This window comes from Pogona vitticeps, chromosome 3 (assembly GCF_051106095.1).
Source record: "Pogona vitticeps strain Pit_001003342236 chromosome 3, PviZW2.1, whole genome shotgun sequence".
Taxonomy (NCBI): Eukaryota; Metazoa; Chordata; class Lepidosauria; order Squamata; family Agamidae; genus Pogona; species Pogona vitticeps.
The window spans coordinates 55,019,737-55,045,305 of NC_135785.1; the positions used below are offsets into that span (position 1 = coordinate 55,019,737).

The window sequence follows — 25,569 nt, forward strand, 5'->3', positions numbered from 1 at the left end:
ATGCTTTATTTTTTCATGTACAACCATTAACGTTTATTCAAATACAGTCATGTCATATTCTGATTGCTGCACAATGGTGGAGGGTGGGCTTTCACTTAACTAGGGCTTATATTAAGAACATCCGGAGAGTGCTTGTAGCGCTATGGGGCGGTATATAAGTCCAATAAATAAATAAATTAAATAAATCCTGAAAAATCATACTAGGGCTTATTTTCAGGTCAGGTCTTATTTTCAGGGAAACAGGGTAGTTAGCTGAAGAACCCCTGGCTTAAAAGTTGATGGCAGGTGCTACATATCCAGCTACTTACAAACTAGTAGCTGTTACGAATACAATGGACATGCTTGCCAATCCACACCTCTGATGCTTAAACCACTAGAACCTAAAACTAGGATTTTGTTTAACTATGGGTGTTAAATTCCCCCCCAATCATAACAGCAGTGTGCTGCTTTTCTCTGTGACCCTACCAGTACATTTTAGAAAACATTTTGTATTTTCTTTTCACTGACAGATCAGATGCCTTCCCATCTCATGGCTATTTCTTCTCACCATTCCAAATCTAAGCTGCTTCTCTCACATCTTAAATGCCTAAAATCAAGTAGTTTGTCTACAAGCCTATTTGGAAATCCTCCTTCATGCTGTGATAAACTGTGGTAGAAAGACACAATATTACACCGACCAGTTTTCTGCACAAGGCTGCAGGAGGCCAAGAACTTGCGATACAAGGCTGAAAGACGAAATATACAGCTAGGATATTAAACAGAAACTCTGTGCCCTGTAGACAGTGGTTTATTTGACCCAGAACAAGGTGGCTGGTCTATGATGTATGATGAAGTGATCGTGGTTCTGTTGTAGCTGAAACAGCTACAGTAACAAGGGTTTCTGGTTCACCACTACTATTCCTGTTTTAGCAACCCATGTTTATTGACTAATATTTGCTTATAGAGGGCCTGGAATGTGGAAAACTTGGTTGTCTGTGTAGTGCTAATCAGAAGAAGCTAAATTCTACTATACCAAGTGTCATGTCTGTGGACTGTAGTAACTGTTAGAGCAATGGCACAATATTCAGGATCAAACTAAGTGGTTCCACTCAGGTTCATAGTACGAAAAAAGTTCTACAACCCCATTAAACAGATACCATAGAATATATTAACAACTTTTATTTAAGTACGTTGGGTAGCACCCAACAGTGCTTTGAACATATTCGCAAAGTATAGCATCAGAATGATAGAACCAATGCTGGATTACAGAAAGCACCTGTCAATTTGTTCAGTATGTAACATTACTGCTTCTGATAACTGATGTCAGAACAATGAAGTCATACAGACTTCAAATGGACGCAAGAGATAATTTGGGTAGAATTTAAAGGGATGCAAGAGATAATTTGGGTATTTTTGCACAGTGGACGTCTATCCCCATATGCACTGCTCTAGACACAGACTACACAGAATTAGTAGTTGCTTGCCATTCCTTCTATCAGTACAACTTACCATGCACTGGGTCCTCTTTCTTTACTATTTCCCAACAACTGTCATTACACATTTTGTTAAACCTAAGGGTTCCCTAACCCGCAAGCAATTAAGATGAAGTCTATCAGCTCTATTCTGTATGGAAATCAAAGCCTCTACAGTAACTGCCTGTCCTGGGCATGCATTTCATACCTTAGACAGCTCAAAATAAAATATAACATTCTTGTAGCATAAGGCAAGAAGTGTGGATCTCTCTCCCTTACCTATGGATGAATGCCAATCATACAGTCTTCTGTAAAACATCCTAGATCACTCTGCATGGAAGTCTAGCCAGTGAAGAAGCTAGTGTTCAGATGTAGTCCCTTGGTAATGGATCAGGTTCTTGCCTTTAAATTGCACTTTGTCTTACAACTCTTGGTCAAAGTACTTGAGCATCAGGCCAATGCCAAGTGAGGATGGTGTGACAAAGCAAAGAAATGTCCTGCATGCAAATTCACATCTCCTGTTCAAGCCCCAGCAAAAGCATATTTGCTTGAGCCTGGGCCAAAAGTCCGTAACTTAAGATCAACAGGAGTTGCTAAACTGGACTACTTTGTGAAGATCACAACTCAGAGGTGTAACTGGCTTTTACATCTAGCCACATTTTGGCCCAGACTCAATATAAAACAGTGGACACTGGATTCATTCAAAGGCAAATTGAAATGATCACTTCAAGTGACAAATTTAAATGATTTGTTTAACAAAGGAATCCTAACATAACTACTGGACATCAAAAGTTAGAAGGGAGAATGTGCTCTCTTAGCAGTGCTATCTGACACAGATGGATGTATAAATAAGATTAAGGAAACTTGGAGCAGGTATGTATTCTCAAAGGCTTTCACGGCTGGGATCCGATGGTTGTTGTGGGTGTTTCGGGCTCTTTGGCCATGTTCTGAAGGTTGTTCTTCCTAATTTGGCCAGTCTCTGTGGCTGGCATCTTTAGAGGACAGTAGTCAGAACTCTTTCTGTATTCTGGTGCAGTTTGGATATACAGTACTCAACTATCCAAACAAACTGCACCAGAGTACAGACAGAACTCCTACTCCAGTCCTCTGAAGATGCCGGCCACAGAGACTGGTGAAACGTTAGGAAGAACAACCTTCAGAACACGGCCAAAGAGCCTGAAAAACCCACAACCACCACTGGAGCAGGCAGTTCATCACAAAACACTTAAGTAAAGCATGCGGTTGGAGAAGACAGGTAGAAACGAAAATTTTCTTTAACAAAATGTTATCTTAACAGAGTATTACTGCAAAGCAGCTTCATGTCCACTATCACTGCTTCAAGCAATTCCATTTCCCCCAACAAACTCAGAAACCAGACAGTGCTCTTTGCTACCATTTGCTGGTTAAGTCATAAGACACTGATGCAAACACATTGCCAACATTGCCTTAACATTTGCTATCTGGACAGATTGTCCCAAACTTCGGTTTAGGAAAACCTTTCACTGGACCATCTTGCTTAGAACTAAAAATAACTTAATACTGTTGAAATTCCTATCAGTGCTCATCCGTGGAATGCATCTACTCAGCTGGAAGACAACCCTTGTGGGGGTGGGGGATTACATACAAAGTAGCATGCATCCTTCTAAACTCCAGCTACAACTAAACATCCAAAACAGAACTACATTTTTCTGACTAAGCTCAGATATATTTGCTGTCTTTCGTCCCCTGACAAGCTACTATGAAAGAGGAGCTCCTTCCAAAAGAGCATTAGCTCTTGTAATAGGAAGAGACAAGGGAATGCTTATACAATCAGAGTTGTTAGCTCACAATTTATTTGAAATATGTGAATCTGTGGGAATGCTGCAGAGCAACCAAGATCAGACTGCATTTTAACTATCCAACCATTCTGTTCTCCAGGAGGGGCCGTGAACTGTATCGTTCCAGCTTTAAGCCAGACTCAGCTCCTGCTGGTATAAATACTGAAAAAAAAATGCAATGTCTCTTTGAGTCATAAAGTATCTTTTTTCCTGAAAAAGATGACGACTTAAAAAGAGCCAAACAAATGCTTATAAATATGATTGGACCACATTAAAAAAAATACTGACAGTAGCAAACACGACAATGCTTTGCCCCACCTCCCATCTTGTTAGCTCAAGTCCCTCATCACTTCCTTCCTACTGGTTTCTCTTTCATTATTAAATGCAAAGCTTGTATCCTTCTGTTTCATCTTCTAATACTTAAGCAGTCAAGAGTGGGAAATATTTGGTCCTCAGCAGCAGTTAAAAATAATTTAACAACAAGAAGCACCAGAATGTATTAAAAAAGACAAGAAAACAAAAACAAAAAACCAAACTCAGTTCAAGCTAGATTTTTTTCCCCTTTCAGTAACAGTGCGAAGCAGTCAAAAAGGATTAACAAAATCTTGGAATGATTACCTCCCCTCTGGAGGTCACGTCTCAACTTTTGAAGTATCCCAACACCGTTTATTGTTCCCCCATGGGGTGCTTTCATTGAAACAGCCACTCCAAGGAGCTGGGATTACTGCAGGGCTGACCCAACAGTACAAAATAAGAATGTTGTTAAAATGTCAGTGCTAGTGTTAAAGAATTAGAAATGTAGTGTAGTAGGCCAAAGAGTGAGGTGGGAAAGGAAGAACTAACCCTGGGTCCTAATTACCCCCCAAATAAATAATATAACCTTAAAAACAATTACACCACTTCCTGGCAAGCATGACTGAAAAGCTTGTTGGGACAGGGTTTGTGATGTAGGTGTTAAGCCTTCACCATTCAGAAAGAATTCATATTGTAATCCTTTAGAAGATGCAGGAGATTGGGGATGGGGGCAAGGGCAGACAAAGGGAGAAAAGAATGGGACATTAACACTCTTTGGAGTCCCCCTGGGCACTTGACTCAACGAAAACTGACTCTCTCAGTACAAGATACCAAGACAAGGACAGTCTAGAATAGAACAAAGGAAGGACATTTCTGTTCTACATTACATGCATTACAAACTAGTTTCTAAAATTAAAAATTCTAACTGTCCTGTCAAGGTCCAAATTCTCACACATCAGCCTAAGAATCTACACACATACAAGCAACAGTAAATGGGTTTGTAACAGCTCAAAATGTGCTTATTCTCTTTCATGTGTTATTTTTTAAAACTATGTAGGGAAGCTATGAATTGGCCATCTTAAACAACAAAACAAAATGCACTGAGCAACTGAGAAGAAACTGGCCAACAGTCATGTTCTGTACTCAAGAGTTTCCACAATAGATCTTCCATCTGACCCATATTCTTAGACCATCTCCTTTGGAATCCAAATACTGACTGGTTTATCACACACTCATTTCAGCTGCTTGGTTTCAAAGCCATATGACAGTGACCCAAATGTACTCCCAGAGGTTCTCAAGCCAAGAGAAAAAGGAACAGATCTTTCCAGCAGGTTCCTTCCCATTTTTCACCTGCCTCCCACAAGACCAATCACCAGCCAAGTCCAAACCCTGGCATTCCCTTTTGTTTTGGGAAGGCCCAGGTATGCTGGCACTCATCTACTCATACACATACACATAAACGGGGAGCTCCTCAGACACTCAGACTCAGAAAAGTGAGTTGAGAAGAAGAACACATCTCCAAGGAGACCCCAGAACACTCCCAGGCTAGAAGGTTTTTCGGTGGATGGCCCGGGAACTGTCTTCCTCGTATTCTTTCTTGGAAACCCACATTTTCTTAAATGTGTCCAGCGATGCCAAGATGGAGCCTCTGTGGAGAGAAAAAGCATGGAAGTTAAACAGATGGTCAAAAGGGACACCCCCACAGACACTTCTTCACATTATACTACATTCTGGAGAAAAATGGGGCTCATTTTAGGTTTCTCAATGTAATGGCAGCAAACTGTTATGGTATCAACTGTGCATCCAGAAACACACTCTGACTCTTCTACGGTATAAAAGAGCTCTGTGGTATATCTGCAGGGGTTCCTCAAGAGACAAATCACTGTGAGCAAGGTTCCCTTAAGAAAGCATATACAAAAGCTACTGGGCTAGAGCAGCAGCTTCCTGTTCCTGTCCACACAGAATACATGTGCATACTGCTGAAGCAGAAGTCCATCATGCAGTCTTCCATGTGATGCCAGACTGTAAATCAGCATTCCTCTTAATTGGCTAGGTTGGCAAGAACTGATGGGAGCTGTAGTCAAAGAAGGCCTGCAGTGCCACATGTTTTCCAACCTCTTTTTCCAGCGCAGTACCAAGAAAAGCCTCCACACCGGTCTCTACTTGATGGCTGTAATATGCAACAAACCATCCAATGGATCAAAAACTGTCCATGGCTACAACTCAGATTCTCTTCCAGGATTGTAAGTCACTTATTTTATCTTAATTAGAAGGACCCAGGAGAAAGCAGACAAGACTAACATTTCTGCTACAAAATGAATTTACTGTGCATACCCAATCCATGTAGAATATAATCTCTCTTGAGGAGCAGATATCTGGCGGATTGAAAAGAGAAATACAGTTAGGGGGACACAGTATTCCTTCTCCATGCACCAAGCTCACAAAGTTAATCCCTGGCAGCTTTGGCATCTCTTGTTATCAACCCCAGTTGAACTCCATCCAAATGAATTGCAATCCAAAAGCATCAGGCCACCAAGTGAGGAGGTGCTTTTCTAAAGCCGACAGGAGTGTTGCTCTGCCTGCAGCCACCTTAGAGGAAGCAATCATATTCTGAACTCAGGGAAGTAGGCTCTGGCCCATGAAACCTTGCTACACCAATCTATTGGTTGGTTTTGCAGCAATGGATTATTAAAGCTATCCCTCTGGAACATATTATTCTGAGAAGAATTTGGTAAAAATTGGACAAAACATAGACAGCAAATATTCCAATGCTCTCTGCTGTCCACTGTCCACTTTACTGATGACATCTGCTCTCAAAGATATAAGTAACAATAAACATACAGAGGGCCATTAACAGAAACTATTGTTTTCAAGAGTGAGCAAACACATCCATCACTGGGAAACTGGGTAGTTGACTGGATATCTGAATTCTGCTGACTTTGTATCAAATGGATCAAAAAGCTAGACAAAGCACAACTTACCCTGATTTTGACATCTTTGGGGGCCAGTTTCTTCACTTCACTCAGCAGCCTATCACCAAAACCTGGGAAAAAAACCCACCAATTTCAGTTTAAAACATGATAAGATTTTGTTTCTTTACTAGCCTAATGATGGGACAGTGTCCACAAGTCCCTTGTTTTTCAAGGTATGTGTGGAATTTTCTCATCTACTTCTCTCCTACCCTGCCTGTTTTGTAAAAGAGCTTCTGGCTTATACACCAGTCTGTCTTTTCCTCATGGCACTGCAACTCTTAAGTGAAGGCAACCTTCCTCACCATGGTACCCTCTAGCTAGCCCAAATCAGCAAATCCTGTAGTCTCCGGCTGGCATGGCCACTGTACCTTAACATATCTGGAGGTTACTAGATTGGGGAAGACTGCCATAAAGTATTCTGTGGCATGTAATTGGTTTGCAAAATTCAAGCAAGAGAGAAGTAACACAAAACACAACAATGGAGGTTTTTTTATATTGTAGAGCTATTGTGCTAATTCCCCAGATAGTTAGCCTCTGTATAACTCCTTTAACTGGACTAAAATAAACATTTCCGTAGGAACTTCACTGCCCTGCCCTGCCCATTAGAGAAGTAAAGCGCATAAATAATTTCTATCAGTCCTCACTCCCGTAAGCTTTGTATCTCTCTAAATAAGCAAACAGAAACTAACAGTTTTGCTTCAAGAAAGAAGTAGTAAAGGGATTCTAGAGTTAAACTTGGAACATCCATCACGTCTATAGAAGCCAAAAGGCAGCAGAAGTAACCTTTGAATAATGTTGAGCCTCCAGAAAGAACAATATTGGAGAAGAGTGTTCGTCTCAAGTCCATATCAGACTTCTGAATAGCAAAAACCAGTACTTCATGCAGCCCTTCACATTCCTCCCCAATCAAGTCTGGCCGGAACAGCAATTCAGGGGCCCGGAATCGGGCTGGGCCAATCTGCAAAAAAACAAAAACAAACAAAAAAACAAAAAAACACAGTTCACTCAGAACAAAAAAAACACATGTGGGTCAACCTTCAAGTTTCTATAAAAGAAACCTTGAGTCATTTTAAAATGCTGACAGTGTCAGATAGTTAGTGATCACCAGAACAAATGTCCCCATACACAACATATATCTAAGGAACTAGTCAAACATAATCCTGGCTTTGGATGGATTTCAGATCAACTAACAATACTGTAACAGTTTGTAGTGATATGAAAAGTATATAGAAGGATGTTACTTGTGTTGGGTGCAACTCCCCTTTCTTCAAAGGTCCAGTGAACTATCTGTGTTACTGCAAGTCTCACTTGCTTTACAAATGCTTTACGGTATATGGGTACCTTTGGTTGCTCTTTTTTCTGTTTAATAGTCTTAACAAACATTTTTCTGCTACCGCTGTAGCTATCATTTAATAAGATTTTCTTCACAAACAGGACTTCACAAACCTCAATGGTGCTTCCATCTGGAAGGTAATACTGAGCTTTTTCAGTCTCTAATGTCTCATCTTTCTGTGGATTTATTGACAGATAACAAGCCCGCTGTAGAGAGAAGACCAGTAAAAAGAAGAGAATCATACAAACTAATCTTTTTATAAGATGAACTAGAATCAAACATTGCAAGGAATCCCAATATTAAACATCTCTTTGTGATCCAACAAAGCATTTACCTTTCACTTTTGAAGCCAGAAAAGTGTCATCATTCCAGCTCTAGTAATGTACAATACTTATTGAACTGGTCTGGCACAGACTGTTATTTCAAGGCTGGTAAAGCTTTAACTGACCAAACCTCTTTTGAAATTATTGAAACTCCTTCTTTGTGGAATGCAAGACAGGGCTGTGTTTAGGGAACAGTCTTCATTCCAGGGCTTTGTCTGGCAGTGAGACAAAGGATACAAGAGAATATCCTCTATTTTGTATAGTCACAGTAGTTCTGTAATCAGGCATTTTATGTGAGCTCAGTGGCTACATGCTAGGTGACAGTTTGGCACTACAGGCTATTAGGCAAAGTCTCAGGGATAATTATGTGATGACAGAATTATGTCCATGATCTGGGCCAATTTCCCCCAATGTGGGACCCTTCAGATCTGTTGGACAACAACTCCCATAATCCCTAGTTAACACAACCATTGCTTATTTATGTAATAACTTGTCCTATCAGGGCACTGTCCAGTTATTAAGATCTGCATGACTAAGCCAGCAGAGGACTGCATTCCTTGTAAAGGGCCATTTGTCAAGAACACCAGTTCTCTGTCTTTCTCTCTCCCAAACTGGGGAATGCTCTCCCTTCAGAATTCAGCTGAGCCCAACTTGCTGTTTTTAAAAAAGAAATTAAGATGCCTTTTTCCAATATGGCCTTTTAATGGTTTTCATGTTGTTTGAGTGGTTTAACATTTGTTTCTCCATATATTGTTAAACTGTCATATGCTGCCTTGTATTCCTTTTTAAAGAAGAAATGCGAGATATAAATGAAGTAAACAAACTTTTAAAAAGCTTGAATGTAATCTTATTGCTGAGTTTATGTTCTTATGTTACCATTTGCTGTAGGAGATTTGTTGTCTGTTGCTTTGGTTACTGTTGCAAAAAAGATAGTATAGAAACCTTACCAATGTAGATAATCAACATATATATAAGTATTCCTGAAACTCATTGTGGTGTTTTCCTCATTCCTCCCTGTGTGCTTGCTCATAGAAAGCTAGCATATCAGCATAAAGAATATAGAGATCTTCAGATAGGCTAATTTTCTACGTACCAGATGTTTCTGATAGACATAGGATATTCCTATTCATATCCCTGGGGATACGGAGGCCCATTCCCTCCCTCCAGAACCAGCCAGCCCAACTCACTGCTTGCCATGCAGCGCTTGGCTCCACTGTCAGCACGCTAATCACAGAATGAGCCTGGCCAGTGTGCGCAGCTGTCCACTGATCAGCTGAGAGGGGAGACGCTCTGTCCCATCTCCCTGCCGAAGTAGATATGAATACAAATGGCCCATGTCTCGTTTCTAACACAAAGGAGAGTTTCAAGCCTGCAATCACACACCAATTTTGTGAGGAGATATAGTACCCAAAAGGTTAAGGTTGTATCATGTTATTTTTCTTACTGTCTTTACAGGCTTTTTACTTCTCAGAAATGGTTCCTAGTGCTATGGGAAGTAACTACTGTATCCCAGAGTTAAGAAAACACATTTTGCATTAGCGCTCAAAGCTCATCTTGAAGCAACAGCTGCAGTCTCAGCTGAGCCTGTCATCTGAAGCAACATGTTACACTGAGAGCTATCTCTGTTGTGGCAGCCCATTCTGTTCTCTACTGCTTAGCATCCTCAGACATGAAGAGAAAGAAAAAGGATATCTCTGCACCTCTTTTATAGTTTTGACAATCTCGAACTCAGATGATGTATGGAAATCATAACCTTCCTTTCGGAGATAGAGACGAAGAAAACGGGATATGTCGCGGCCAGCAATGTCAATTCGCATGATGGAGTGGGGCATGGCAAACCCCTCATAAATAGGAACTGCATGTGTGACCCCATCTCCAGAGTCCAAGACTACTCCTGTGGTTCGCCCTGTCGCATAACTATGGAAAAGACAATATGGTTCAGAACAACACACACAGAGAGCTCAATTTAACAGAAAATCAGTGTTACCTGGTGGATACCCAGGCACATATCCCAAGATAAGAAGTTCTCCAGGACAATCCAATTTACTCTGATTTTTAAGGTATAATTAAGAACAATTTTTAAAAAAAACAAACCCGAGGATAATACTTCATCAGGATGGACAACAAATGAGAATGATTACTATTGTACTTTATTGCATTTATCATTTATGTTAAGGGTGTCATTGTTATCTCTGTTAAATGCATATTGTTTTTGTACTATGCACTGTTTGCATGTCTTCAGAGAGAAGAATGGCATATACAGGGAAGTAATAAATGGACATTGTCTCTCCAGCCTCTGAAAAATAAAATGTAGACTAAGAAATAGAATCCACGGAGAAATTTTAGGAAAGAATTCACTCTGCTAACATAGATACATAACAGTGACAATTTGTATTGTATTTGGCATCTATTTAGTCATTAAGGCAGACTTTCTTTTTTTCTTTACTCTTCTTTCTTTCTTTTAAAGAAAAGGCCTTTTATGAAATTCAGATTGTAATCCTGTGCTTGCTTGCTTACTTTGGAATAAATCCCCATGTCCACAGCAGGATCTACTTCTTAAGACGATAGGAACACTGACTTTTTTATAATACAACTTCCCAAAACCGACTGCAAGCATGACCAATGACCTTGTTTGCTGTCAAATTCTGGGAAATATCATCTACATCCCTGCCTGTCACTGAGAAAACCTCTTACTCCTCTAAAGTGTCATCCAAGAATGCATATATGTGAGGGTATATAAAAAGTACTCACAGGCTAAGCACAGCTTGCATTGAGATGAATAGGGCTGGCACATTAAAAGTTTCAAAGAAAACTTCAGCTGCCCGTTCACGGTTCTTACGTGGATTCAGCGGAGCCTCTGTCAGGAGAACAGGATGCTGGCAGCAAGAAACACAGAAGACTCAGCTAGGCAGAACTCTTCAAGGATTCATGGGTATTTTCTCAGTCCTCCCACAAAAAACAAAAGCTATCTCCATGACTTTTACATAAAAAATATTAGCCAATGCATGCAAATCCCTCCATCCTTGATTGTGACTTTGGAAAATGAATAAAACAGAAAATGAATAAAGGCAAACTATTAAACCAAAGAAATGCCCATTAAATATCATGATAGAATAATCTTGTCAGAAGACTGATCTGAAATCACACAAGCAAAGTCTTGAGCACAGAAGCCACCTGTAGATCATATATAAGCCACTGAAGAAAAAGACATTATGGAACTGCGCTCCCCTGCCCAGTGCCTTTCCAGATGCATCAGTCTGAAATTTCTGTGCTGTCTTGGGCTGAGGATGTCTGCACTCCAACACATGTTTTGGCACAAGGTTTGAGAAAGGTGACATTCCAGTCCAAGTAGACTCATATGATTAGTTTTACATTCCTCCTCTCTGAGAAGGACCATCACAGCAGAAGGGAAGAGCAGTCTTGCACCAGCCAATGAACAAAAAATCAGCAGCTGTAAGGTGTTCACCAGGTGCCTCTATGACCTTGGAAGTGAGCTTTCACAGGCTTGGTGTTCCCCCCTGCCACCAAAAGGAGCAAGTGATGAGAGAGGGCACCACTCTACCTGTAAGTGAAGGCCTATGGAAAAGCTGCCCAAGCAAACCACCACTGGAATTTCCTGCTTTATGCTATGTAGAAAACAAAGGGAAACTAGTGAAATTAAGACTCACAATAAACTTCTAGAATTTGCACTTTCAGAAGGCAGAACCTGTTAGTGCAACATGCTTCTATCAAGTGCTCCCAGTGAAAAGTGGTAGCAGTCCAGCAAAACTGCTTGAAATACAGAGTGCAAAGGAGAATGACTTCTGTTCAAACACAGGGTTGCAAGCTAAGCAACTTCGCAGTTATTTTTGTTCAATTTGATTTGTTCAAAAGTTTTGATTCTGTGAACTGTCCCTCATGTGTGTCACTTGTTAACTGACAAGTGAGAGTAAACCAATTTGTATGTACAGCAGCAGAATGGGAGCTGAGTGTTCTATGGACTGCATGTGGCCAGGCAAGGCCTTTTGTGTGGCTTTCAGAGCCCCTGCCCCCCATCAAAGCAAAAAAAGCAAAGCGTGCTGCTTATATACCGCCCCATAGTGCTTAAAGCACTCTCTGGGCAGTTTACAAGTTAATTATGCAGACTACACATTGCCCCACCCCCAGCAAGATGGGTACTCATTTTACTAACCTTGGAAGGATAGAAGGCTGAGTCAACCTTGAGCCGGCTACCTGGGATAGAAACCCCAGTCTGTGAGCACAGTTTTGGCTGCAGTACAGCAGTTTAACTCCTGCGCCACGAGGCTCTTCTATAAGCAAAAGAAAGGCTGGCCCCAAATACAGAATCATGTCTGGGGGAGGGTAGTATTCTCAAAAAATAAAGCAAAATAAAATAGAACAAGGCATACCTCCCTTGCCCAAAAACAGCACTTTGGGAAAATGGGAAGTTACTCCCAGTCACTTCTGATTTCATTTGAAGGAGCAAAGCACAGCCTGCAGGAATCCAAAAAGGGGGAATGAGGGAGGTGCCACCACTTGACCCTTCACAGGTCTAGCCCCAACACAGGCAGGATGGTATGTAATAAAAAGGGTTTCTTGATGGAAGAAAAAAGGCATAAAGAACAACAAAGCCTACAAAGCAGGTACCCCAAATAGGGAAGCCTCTGTTGTTTTCTGTTTTGAGATTCAGGGCAGAGAGTCAGCTCACCTCTTCAGAAAAGGTCTGGAGCTGGTCTTTGGAGTACACATACTGCCAAATGCGTTCCATGTCATTCCAATCCTTTACGATGCCATGCTCCATAGGGTAGCGAATGGAAAGAAGACCCCTGTGTTCCTAGTCAAAGTCATTCAACAAGGTAGGAAGTTAAGGTAATGACAGCTTCCAGATAAGGCTTTTATCATGTGATTGCTCTGCCCCAATTCTGGGGCAGATAACAGTATCTTCCATCTGTCTTCCATTTGTAACTGCCCCATGTTTTTCCATTATTTTCATCATCCTTGATCTCTAGAAGCCCTCTGTTTGAATGCAGGGTGCATTTCTGTATGGATCCCAGAGATCAAGGTAGGATACAGAGGGTCTGTACCCTACCTTGATCCCTGGGAACCATACAGAAATCTTACATTCTTCATATAGAAGGGACACCTCCCTAGCCAGCAGGAGAAGAGGATTGTTGGCAGAGAAGGAAGATCCAGTTAATGACATATTCTTCTCTCCCAGTAGGAAACAATGAATCAAATATGCAAATAATCATCATTATAACCCTCCCTTTATTTTGACTACTCAAAGTTCAGAATGATAAAGCACTATGTAGAAAGATTCGGTCAGCATGCTGAAATGTATTAGGATTCATGATTTGTGCCCTAAAAGCAACTTTTTGCTGTAAATGCAGACCCAAGTAATTTATTTGTCCAGGTCTGGAATGTGGCAAACAAAAACATTCAGTGATTAATCTTAACATAATTCAATTTCTTGACTGATTGTCCAAACGTTACAGCAGGGGTGAGCAATGTGTAGCTTTTCATATAAGGATGGGCTGCAACTCCAACATCTTTCCTCACTGGTTATGCTGGCTAGAGCCACTAGTAGCTGCAGTCCAGTACCATCTGAAGGGCCACATGATTCTGAACCTGCCCTATACAGTGGAGCAATGGCCTTCCATTGAAAATTATACTAGTAGCAGAAATGAGGCACTATGTCCATCTAGAATAACTGGCAATTAAATAAGCATACACATACTGTGGGCATTTGGTCTGCATAAACAAGACATTCAGATTTGCTGAAAGCTCCCAAGAACTCAAAATCCTTGCAATATAATCCATATACTGTATCTAAGATAGTTGCTCAGTCCTGGTCTTGCTGTCCAAAATTATATATAAATAAGATGTGAGAATAAGCTTGAACTAGATAGAAAACATAGGCTTCCTATTCCTGATACCTTGAAGAAAACACATAGGATCCAAGTAAGATGGCAGCCTTACCTCTGCTTTCGGTCCAATGAAGATGTCACCTTCCAAAGCTCCAGCCATAACACGGACATGCTTTGGTCTGCCCACACTGGAAGAGATTGTGAAAAAAAAGGAGCTTTGCAGTCACAACACAAGGCACTGGTCAAATTGTTCCAAGCACTAGTGGTGACAGACAATTTAGAAGCTGCCTAGTAAGATCTAGTCCTTGAAAACTGGAACAATTAAGAGAAAATCTGCTTTTCTTTGTCATGAATTAAGTGAATGACAGAGGTGCAGTTTGCTTGCCATTTGAATAATACCCCAAATATTAAAAACAAACAAACAAAACATCTGCAAGAGAAATTGTTGAGGCCGTAATGTTGAGGGATTCTGTACTACCACATGCAAATTACTAGCCTAGTCAGAATGGTGATAAAAACATGTGGCTTCAAGTCTCAGACACAACATAGGTTGACAGACTACTGTTCCCCACATATAGACACTGTGATTCATGCACAATCTACACAGCATCAAAACCTCCGTCAGCATCAGCACTGTACAGTACTTACTAGTTTGGAAAACAATACTTGGGTATCTGATCACCTGCAAAGCCAGCTTTAATCATACCAGAACCCTGTGGAGAAAAGAATTGAAAATAATCATCTAACCAGCCAATATTGACCACAAGACACCTCAGTTCCCTGCACTATGCCTGTTAAAATACATTAAAACAGGAGTAGTAGCTTACCCTTAGCACAACTGATCTTATTTCTAACCATCCCATTAACCTCCAAACAACTGCACAAAATAAATCTCATAATAAAAAAAAATTGCTAGTAATGTCAGCACAAGAGTAAGGCCACTAGATGGAGCAAATCTCCTTTCACAATTTTCTCCTAAACTTTGCAGTTCCTAAGCAGAAGAGTTATTTCATGCACAACAAGCTTCTTCTCAAATCAAAACATTTGAGAAACTATGCTAGCCACTTAACAAGGCACACAAGGGGCTTTTCACCAAATACAAACAAGTTGCAGCACCTAAAGATACCAAGAAAGCAGATCATATTTCTTTGATATTTAAAAGAAAGAGGCTTGTTAATCCTTGTCAGAATTTAAACAAATACATGTTAAAGCAGTATTTTTTTAAAAAAAGCACAGAGCAAGGGCTTGTTCCTCCATTTTAAAAAATTTGTTACTCAATTCCTACTCCATTCTTCCTCTTGCAGTGCCAGAAGTGTACTGCCATTAAAGATAAATGAGGACATCACTGAAAAATGGTGCTCTCACATGTCTTGGCAATATTTATTTGTTCTACCTCACTTTTCTGGCAACATGGAGAGAATTTCCAGGTAACGTTTACTCATGCACTGGCCAAGTTTCACTGATGCTTAGGTTTAGCAAGGTTGATAGGTCCTTTACTTTCAAAATTATGCCCTACCTTACTGTTGTGTTATAAAGGCATTTCTGACTTATGGTAACTCTAGTAGAACATCTGAGGTCAGTGATATGTTTAAGGAGGTGCTTATCATACCCATGTACCCCCAGGGACTTGCCATGGCTGAGCAGAGATTTTACTCCACCCCCACCCCGGTCTCCTGAGTCCTCATCCAAAAGTCTCCAAAAGTCGCATCACACTGGCTTGTATTTTCATTTATTAGCTGACATATCCTGTTAGCAGGCATATCCTGTTTATGCCAGGGCTAATTTTCTCCCCTGAAGATCCAGAATGGAATATGCTAGCCCCCCTCCCCCATAAAATTAACTAAGAAAAAAGGAGGCAGAATAATTTAAAAGGAAGTAGCTGGATGTCCACTTCCAGGTTAGGGTTGTCAAGAAGCACTTGCAAAATTGCTACCCCTGGAGTAGTATAAGCAGCAAATGTACTGTATTCTGAAGCCAATATTTTTCCAGAGAGGATTTGGGCAACTTGGGTCTTCTAAAAACTTCAGGGGACCATAAGCTGCACTTTGTCTAGTCCGATTTTGAGGTTATTTGATTAGGGGGCACAGACCAGAGCACAGAGTGCTACTCCTGTCCTCTGAAGATGCCGGCCACAGAGACCGGCAAAATGCTAGGAAGAACAACCTTCAGAACACGGCCAAAGAGCCCGAAAAACCCAAAACAACTGTTAGATCCTGGTCGTGAAAGCCTTCGCAAATACAACAATAATTTTAATTGGCTTCCAAGCATGCTTTTGTAGTGAGGATGCAGGTGTACTGTTAACACAGAATAACAATAAGAAAAACAGCCCATTTCTTCCCAAAATTCTAGAACATCTTGAATGAGCTTCATCCATAGGTAAAGCCAACACGCTACCAAAAAGGTAATAAAAAGAAAAACTCTGTGTACTGCTAAAGACCAAATGGAGTAAACAGAAAAATAAGCATTCAGTCCATCTAGCACCTAAATCTGAGGCTGCAAAAGCATTTTAATCCTTTCCCAATTTAGCGCTCTAGCAATAGGATTGTGGGAACTATAACCCATTGCATTTGAAGACTATGAAATTAGGTACTAATGTACTGTAGACCCACTGAATCAATGAAAGTGTTGACATAGTTTTCTCACTGATTCAAAGGTTCTACAGTGGTGCCTCGCTAGACAGTTACCCCGCATGACAGTTTTTTCGCTATAGTGATTTGCAAAATAGTGATTCCTATGGGGGAGTTTTGCTGGACAATGTTTGGTCCCTGCTTTGCAAACCGATTTTCGCTAGACGATGATTTTGACAGCTCCCTCCGCGTTCACAAACAGGTGTTTTCGGGACCTAAGCTTCGCAAGACAGCGATTTAAACAGCTGATCGGCGGTTCGCAAAGCGGCTTTCCTATGGCCAATCTTCGCTAGACAACGACGATTCTTCCCCATTGGAACACATTAAACAGGTTTCAATGCATTCCAATGGGGAAATGCTTTTCGCTAGACAATGATTTTGCTAAACAGCGATTTCAGTGGAACGAATTATCATCGTCTAGCGAGGCACAACTGTATTACATTTGGGACTAATAACTGGATTTAGGCCAATACTGTAACAATATTATCCCATGTACCAACCAACTCAGTCTCTCTTAGTCATGGGACATAATGGCAGTGTCTTCGAAACAGATTTTAGACAACAAGTAAGTTCATATAAGAGGATATGGTTTTTCAGATATTTTGACCTCAAAGCATTTAAGGCTTTAGAGGTAGGAACCAGCACCTAGAAAAGAACTATGCCCAGAAACAAACTGCAAGGGAGTGCACTTGGTTGCCAGACCACACTAGTGAAATACTATCAACAAAGACAAAAAGCAATCTGGCTGCTGCTTTTTTGCAATACCCTCTTTCCCCTAAAATAAGACCTAACCTGAAAATAAACCCTCATTTGATTTTTCAGGATACTCATAATATAAGCCCTACCCCAAAAATAAGCCCCAGTTAAGTGAAACCCCGCCCTCCACCATTGTGCAGCAACCAGAAGATGACATAACTGTATGTGAATAAATGTAGATTATTGTGCATGAAAAAATAAAACATCCACTAAAAAGTAGACCTTTGGTTTAGATGGGCAGGGTAGAAATCCAATAAAATAAAATAAATAATAAATGAAATAAGCCCTAATGCTTTTTTTTGAGCAAAAATTAATTTAAGACCCTGTCTTATTTTCGGGGAAACAGGGTAGCTGTAGTTTTGGAGCCTATTCAAGGGCAGCTTCATATAGAGTGTTCTGCCAAAATCTGAATGGAAGGTGATTAAGATCTGGATAACTGTGGCTGGAAGAGGCACAACTGGGACACACTAAAAGCAGGGCAAAGGCACCTCCTTACTTACGGGAGGAGCAATGCTGGTTCTAGATGCACACCTAACAAGCAAACACAGGGAGTACACAGAGATGAAACTAAACTCAAAAGACCTGCACTCCAAGGCAACTCCACAGATGTCTTGCTGATTTTCTTCTCTAATCTGAATTCCCAGCTTGGACATCGGCAGGCTAGTCCATATGTGGTACTCTCTGCTGCCACTCAAATATTCCACTCACTTGGCAACACTGCAGGCTGGTCTACCTAGTTACTTTTCTGCAAGGGCAGTGGATATCTTCAAATCTGCAGACATCCTTGCAAGGCTAACCATCCTCCACCCTCAGTGAAGCACACTGGGTTTCATCCCATAAATATGGCATATTTGTGAAAGCTACAACTGTCCTAAATGGAGCTGTCTTGAATCTCACTGAAATTCACTAAGGTTCGGGGAGGGGGGGGGAAGGGTCTAACACTAGGCTTTACAAAGCTGGGACAAGGAACTAAACCCATGTACCCTACAACATAAGCGATCTATAAAGGACACATAACTTGTCAATTGTGTTATAAACCGCCCAGAGTGGCCTTTCAGCCAGATGGGTGGTATAATAGTCGAATAAATAATAATAATTAAACAATTGTATACCTGGAAATCTTTCCAGGTGCAATGTGCAAATTCATTTTGGAAAACGCGTGTAACATCCCAGAAGCAGAAGAGGACATTAGGCATGCAGTAGCAGCCTTTTTTATTACCGTTGCCTCACATGTAGGCAGAGTCATCGTGGTTGGCCTGCAACTACCAGCAGCCCGCGCCAGCACAGCCCCTAACGAGGAACCCTGGGAGCCGTCGCCCCAAAGCATGTGCCAGGAGGGGAAAGGAACTTCCACTCCCGGGATTATATAAAGGGCCACCAAACAGCTGCCGGGGGAAAAGTCGACCAAATATTGTTGACAAGGGGTTCAGGAAAGCACCCTGCGAAATGCAGAACAGCGCCTCATTCTGGGAAAGGGCGGGCAACGTCCCGCGGGGGCTTTTATGGAAAGAACTGCACGCCAAGAGAATAGGCAAGAAGCTATTGAGTCATCTCTAAGGCAGGCGGGGCACACAGAACCCGCAGCTACCCGGCGCAGACCGCGGAGACACACCTTCCCCCGCCTCTCCAAAAACAGCCAATCATGGCGAGCAACGCAAAAATTAAGGGTCAAGAAGACCCGACAACTAAGTTCAAGAGCCAATCATCGCCCACGAGTTTCACAAAGGCAGGCCAAACTAAATCGTGAAACGCAGTTAGCGAACGACCAATGAGTGGCAGCGGGAACACCCAATCGGGAAACGAAAGAGTTCGAGGTGTATACAATTCCCTCCACTGCGCTTTCCCCTGCGGCTGAGCGGCAAGCGATTCAGCCAATGAAAGCGCGGGGTGGGTGATCACGAAGGAGACAACAAAGACCAGGTTCGGGCAGCAGGTGGACGATGCACGAATGAAACGGGAAAGGGAAAAACCTCCCCGACTGTGACATTTATGGGCCAGTTTATGCACGGGATCAAAGGACCCCTAAGATATCAAAGCGACACTCCCCTTCCCCCACCCCCCCTCCTCACACGACCCACTCGGGGAGCCCCAGTCAAGGGCCGGACTCACGTTATCAATGACCACCGGCTGGTTCGCGATCACATCGTAAGACTCCATGGCGAGCGCCCGTGCGCCGCCTCCACCGCCTCAGTCACAGCCAGGCTAGCGACACGCTTAGGCTGCGGAGCGCATGCTTGAGGCGGAGAACGGGGCATGCCGGGAAAGCGAGTCTACGAGGGACAGACGAAACCCCGCCCAGTCGGTCCCCGGAGTTCCCGCTCCGAGAGGAAAAGAGGAAGGCGGCTATTGAATATATCGGAATACTGCACAGCATTTTGGGACTTCGATTGGAAAGTCCCTGGGAGGCAAGGAGGGGGGGGAGTGAGGATAGTGTATCGAAGCAAAAGACATAGGAATCATAGAATACAGTAATGGTGTGGGAAGGGGCCTATAAGGCCATCGAGTCGAGTCCCCTGCTTAATACAGGAATCCACACCAAAGGATATACTGTACGACGGGTGGCTGTCTAATTATCTCTTGAATGCTTCCAGCTTCAGAGTACCTGTCACCTCCCGAAGTAGTTGCCTTCTATAGTCATAGTGCTCTAACAGTTGAAGTTTTTCCTGATATTCAGCTTAAATCTGGCTTCCTGTAACTTGTGCCCATTATTCTGTGTTCTGCACTCTGGGGGTGACCGAGAACAGATCCAGCCCCTCCTCTGTATGAGAAGCTTTCAAGTGTTATATCTCCCCATAGTCTTCTTTTCTCAAGGCTAATCACACCCATTTCCTTCAGTCTTCATAGAGCTTGGTTTCCAGTCCCCTGATCATCCTTGTTGTCCTCTGAACTTTGTTGACATCCTTCTTATGAGGTTGTGTTCTTGCTAACTCAGTTCTGAGGAGCATTGTTTAGTTTTTCCACTCAAATTTCAATGCAAATACACTACCACTGCTGCCAACCCTGATCCCTACAGTGGAGGTTGGAAATCAGATTTTTTTTTAAATTGAAAGACAGCATACAAACTCACAATAACACATGTTAGAAATGTTACAAAGTATATCAAAATACAGCTCAGGTAATTATAATAAACACCAATAGATATTAACATTGTCAATCCAAAACAATTAAAATATTTAGAAATGAAAAAACAACCATTAAAACTACAAAAGATTTTTGCACAATTGTAAAGTTACAAAATAAAATTATCTTTAAAAACCCCATGGGGATCCAGGGCTTGGGAGATCTAGGGGAGATCAGTTTGATTCCACACTGTGCTTTATAGTAAATAGACCCAACATCTGTAGTCTTGGCCAAGCTGCACATCCCCAGAATGCTGCCAGAAGAAGGAAACATTGAACTACTTCTAAGTAATCTATAGCTAGAAAACCCTGGAAAGGATTGCTGGAAGTTTTAATTAACTTGACAGCATATAATTAATTAATTAATAACTGGGACCATTGTTCTTTTTTACTATTTCAGCATCTAGGCTATTCCTGATTATAGCTGCATTGTATGTTGGCAATTAGTTGACATAGCAGCACCCAGCAATTCCACAGTATTGCTTACTTTATACTTAACTGTATGTTGTTCACTTGTGGCCAGAAATAATTCTGTGTAAATAAATGAATTAGAAAAATTTGTACACTGTTTTTCAGTATATTATTAAAATGGTAGTTTTAAGACAATGTGGCTGAGATGCTGACTAACACCTCCTATCTCTCTCTCATCCACACATGGGAAATTATTTTCTATAGTTCCAGACACAGATGTATCGTAATCATGGTCTGTCAAGTCAATCCAAACTTATGGTGACATTTGCCAGGGTTTCCTAGCTGTAAGGCACACAGAATTGGTTTGCCGTTTCTTTCTTCCAGGGCTAAGTTGTGATTAGTTGTGATTCAGTGATGATGGATTCTCTGCATATGGCCAGTGGATATTTCATAGTCCAGTAATATTTTGTGACAAATTCTTCGTGTGCAACAATTTCAATAATAAAATATAATCAAGACAGTATCAGATGACTCAGCATCCTTTGCTTCCAAATCAGCAGTAAAGTCCCTACCCTTTAGTGATGCAGTAATAAACGTGGAAGTGCTGGCATTCATAATGACAGTACCCATACCTAGCTCCAACCCCATGAGCAGAGTCTAAAAATGCAGGCTCCTGGACCAGTTCTTCTTAACATATGAGGCCCATATTTTAAGTAAAATATATTGTAAAACTATTGAATTTTTATTGCCTATTCAAAACCAAACCATGTTCAAATGCTTCGTGTTACATCAGAGACAGCTTTCAACAAGCTGTTGAAAATTGTACTGTTACTGAAAATTGCAGCGAAGTTTAGAGAGAACGTGGGAGGCTCAAGCAGGCGACAGGTGATGTGATAGCACCTGCTATCCAAAAAGTCATGGGAGCTCTGGTTTCTCTGCAACACTGCTATGTCTAGTTCTCCACACTTGGAATATATCATGTATACTCCATCTATGCTCATCATCAGTTAGTTAATATTTTTCTGTTCAAATCCAGTTTTGAGATCACCTGCTTTCTTACTAAATGAGATAAACTAGGTGTTATGAGCAAAACTGAAAAATGTTTATTTTCAATTAATAAGGAAGAACATTCAGAGAATTTTCGAACTGGGGAGTTCAAGCTGTTATGACAATCAAAATCTAATTTTGGAGTTGACAAAAGTAGTAGAGTTACTGTATACGGGCCACCTTATTTTAATGACATTTTCCTGGAAACTTTCATTTAGACATGACCTAATATATTTTCTGGTTCAGATACCTCCACAGCATCTACAGTCCAAAAATTCCACAAAGCATTTGTTAGTCAATAACTCTGGTTGGTTTATTCTCAATTTAAAACGTTCCAAATAAACAAACGAACTAGCTTGATTTATGAAAATACGGTACTAAGATCTTTGGTTATAATTTACTCTTCTGAGCAGGCTGGATGCAGAAGGATAAATTATAATTGTGTTGTAACCTCTGGAGGGCCCCCTTTTTGGTAGTAAGGAGTTAGCATCAGAGTCAGCTTTTGGCAAGAGACGTTCGGGAGGCCGGTCTAACTTCATCCGCGGAGATGTTTTGCGGGGCAAATATTCGTATGTGGCGAGGAATCATGTCCGTATTAAATCATACATGTTTTCACCCTGGAACGACAGCTTTCACCACCCACCTCGTCATCTCTAATTTGTCAATAAGGTGCATAATATCCCGGACTTGAGATACCGCCAGTACACTCAGAAGCGGATGCACAGACGGAAAGTAGGCTTGAGGTTACCCGGAGCCTTTTTTTCAGCCAAGAGGAAGCTCCTCCTAATCGCTACCCTCCCGTCCCGGACAGAAAAAAAAGAGTTTATACACCGGCCGGGGGGGACGTCGCTAGGTGTCAGACGCGCGCCTCTCCAAAAGGGGTTAACGTGGTGAGGAGGCGAAGGAGGGCTCGTGCCAGTGCCCTCCTCCTCGGGATAGTGATTGGCGGAGTCGTCTGTCTGTCACGACGGGAAGGTCGGGGGCCGCTGCTGCTGCTGCTGCTGCCGCTTGGGCCGGGTCGGGGTCGTGCAGGGAGTTGGGAGTGACAATTTGGCCCGGGCGTGGGGGGGGGGGAGCCCGGGGCCGCCTCTTCCCGCCCCTCGCCCCACACTTTCCCTACCGCCCGTTAACTTCTCTTCTCTGCGGTCCCCCCAACTCCCCTCACCGCCTCCTTTATGGAGACCGCGGCCCCCGTTCCCGCTGGCCCCGCGGCGGGGCCATTTCCGCCACTCTTTCCCCCGGGGCTGCACGGGATCTATGGCGAGTGCCGGCGACTCTACCCGGAGCAACCCAACCCCTTGCAGGTCACCGCCATCCTAAAATACTGGTGAGTGGAAGGAAGGTGTGTGTGTGTGTGTGTGGGGGGAAATCAGCTCGCTCTGCTTTAGGAGCCTCTTGGCCATCGCCCAGCGCGGCCTCTGGGGTCCTGCAGGATTTGGGGCCTTGGGTGAGTTTCTTTGTGGGATGGATGGGGGGGGCGGTATTTGGACTTTGAACGGGGGCCGGAGAAAGCTGCTGGGCAAAAGAAGGGCGAGACCTCTAGCCTCCTTGACATGAACGGATGTGAGGTCGGGTGGCTCGAGTTATTTGCTTGTGGCACGGAGGGTCTGTTGAAAAAAACTAGGACTGGCTGGCCATGTGGTAGAAAACTTTTTGGGATGATCGGTGCTTTTGGCATTTAAATGGAGGGAGGGAGCTGCGGTTTTTTAGTCGGGTATGGGGAGCTGGTGGGTCTGAGGAGGACAGGGTTCTAGTAGCCCTTAAAGGCAGGGGTTGGCATCTTTCATGGATTTAAAGTGTACCACTCTGAAGGGAGAATTCTAGCTGTAGCATGCCTGAATTTAGATAGATTGGAACTTCGGCTTTGAGAGCTGGCTGTGTGTTGTGTAGGTGTGTATTGTGATCAGGTGGGGTTTGGTCTGCGGTGTGAGACAAATAGCAGGAGAGCCTTGCTTGCTAGGGAATAACCTGAACTACTGTATATGGAGAGTAGTTGTTATGGTGAAGTGTGCTGTTTGAGAGGAATTGAAAGAGCAATCACTTAAACTTTGCCAGAGGTAGTCTTGTTAACTATTTAAGTAAGTGTCCTTTCTAGTATATGCTCTTGTTATTGTTGTTGTTTAGTCATTAAGTTGTGCCAGACTCTTTGTGACCCCACGGACCAGAGCACACCAGACCCTCCTGTCTTCTACTGCCTTCCTGAGTTGGGTCAAATTTATGTTGGTAATTTAGATGGCCCCGTCCAACCATCTCGTCCTCTGTCATCCCCTTCTCCTCTTCCACTCACACTTTCCCAACATCAGGGTCTTTTCCAGAGAGTCTTCTCTTCTCATGGGATGGCCAAATTATTGGAGCCTCAGCTTCAGGATCTGTCCTTCCAGTGAGCACTCAGGGTTGGTTTCCTTCAAAATGGATAGGTTTGTTCTCCTTACAGTCCAGGGGACTCTCAAGAGTCTCCTCCAGCACCACAATTCAAAACCAACAATTCTTCGGCGGTCAGCTCTCTTTACAGTCCAGCTCTCACTTCCATACATCACTACTGGAAAAACCATGGCTTTGACTATGCAGACCTTTGTTGGCGAGGTGATGCCTCTGCTTTTTAAGATGCTGTCTATGTTTGTCATAGCTTTTTTCCCAAGAAGCAGGCATCTTTAGATTTAGAGTACAGTATATGCTCTAGGCAGAGGAAATACAGTAGCTGAAGGTCCTTCCTTTTATTAAGGGGAAAAAATAACAGCCTAAGAGCTGTTTCATTTACAAAAACTTGGCAATAAGTTCATGCATTGGCTTTGGCATCTCTTCTGTTTTGGGATTAAATCCTTTTAATTACTTTGTGACATGCTGTATAGTATCTCTTCTGAACAGGAGTATTCTTTGTCTCTGTTTCTTCCTATTCCGTTTCCAGATTTTTATTTCCCCCCCGCTTTATTTTAACAAGAAAAACAATTTGCTTCTGAAATCTACATTTATATGTATGCTCTCTCTGGTCTTCTTCCTCCTCCTAGTTATGCACTAAATACTGTATATAGTTGGTGACTGCATGTCAGTGTGAACCTACATCACACATACTTGCATGGATACGCTGTTTTCCTACTGGCTCACTGTTCTCGCTCTAGCACTGTCTCCTATTAGGTGGTTTTTCTTGCAACTAGTTTACTTTTCAAGCCAAGTGGTGGCTGCTGACCTTGCACACAGCCATGATTTGAGCTGGGGTCAGTTGCTCTACTGGTACTCACATGTTTGATGAAAAATAGGCAAAGAAGATCTTAGGCAAATTTGGTGTGGCTTATAGCAGTGGTTCTTAACCTTTTTGAAAGAAGCGCCCCCTTGAGCCATTGAGGAAATTATCATCGCCCCCCCTCCCCACGGTGATGATATCTTATTTATTTATTTATTTATTTATTTATTTATTTATTTATTTATTTACTTATTTATTTATTTATTTATTTATTTATTTATTTAAGACACTTAAATCCAATGACCCCTGAAAACAAAATTCAATTCCAAGAAAATGAAATGCCCCCAAAAGTAGTTGCAAGCGAATTTTAAGAAGCAAAAAGAAATATAAAAAGG

General features: G+C 42.1%; 2 protein-coding genes across 6 annotated transcripts in view; one reads left to right on the forward strand and one right to left on the reverse strand.

Moving 5' to 3' along the window:
* Window positions 1-1,143: 1,143 nt before the first annotated feature.
* Window positions 1,144-19,662, reverse strand: ACTR1A (actin related protein 1A). Its single transcript, XM_020790813.3, has 11 exons — window positions 19,529-19,662; window positions 14,685-14,749; window positions 14,149-14,224; window positions 12,878-13,003; window positions 10,942-11,066; window positions 9,891-10,107; window positions 7,981-8,073; window positions 7,318-7,492; window positions 6,544-6,605; window positions 5,897-5,937; window positions 1,144-5,210 (listed from the first exon to the last, which is right to left on the reverse strand). The coding sequence occupies exons 1-11, from the start codon at window positions 19,574-19,576 to the stop codon at window positions 5,108-5,110; spliced, it is 1,131 nt and encodes a 376-aa protein (XP_020646472.1). The 5' UTR covers window positions 19,577-19,662; the 3' UTR covers window positions 1,144-5,107.
* Window positions 19,663-19,825: 163 nt separating this feature from the next.
* Window positions 19,826-25,569, forward strand: part of SUFU (SUFU negative regulator of hedgehog signaling) — a 93,114-nt gene continuing 87,370 nt past the window's right edge. For 4 of the 5 annotated variants that reach the window (XM_020790844.3, XM_020790845.3, XM_078389454.1 and 1 more), the window contains exon 1: window positions 19,826-23,323. In XM_020790844.3, coding sequence (XP_020646503.1) covers window positions 23,172-23,323 — 152 coding nt within the window. In that variant the 5' untranslated portion in view covers window positions 19,826-23,171. The remainder of the gene's footprint in view (window positions 23,324-25,569) is intronic. The other variant, XM_020790847.3, reaches the window with a different exon arrangement.

Bases quoted from the DNA above. Each gene is read 5' to 3' on its own strand.
- ACTR1A (XM_020790813.3), bottom strand. From the start codon at position 19,576: ATGGAGTCTTACGATGTGATCGCGAACCAGCCGGTGGTCATTGATAAC. The intron at 10,108-10,941 runs GTGAGTACTTTT...TCTTTTCCATAG, and splicing joins ATGCAAGCTGTGCTTAGCCT to TTATGCGACAGGGCGAACCA. The intron at 5,938-6,543 runs GTAAGTTGTGCT...TCAATCCGCCAG, and splicing joins CCAAAGATGTCAAAATCAGG to ATATCTGCTCCTCAAGAGAG.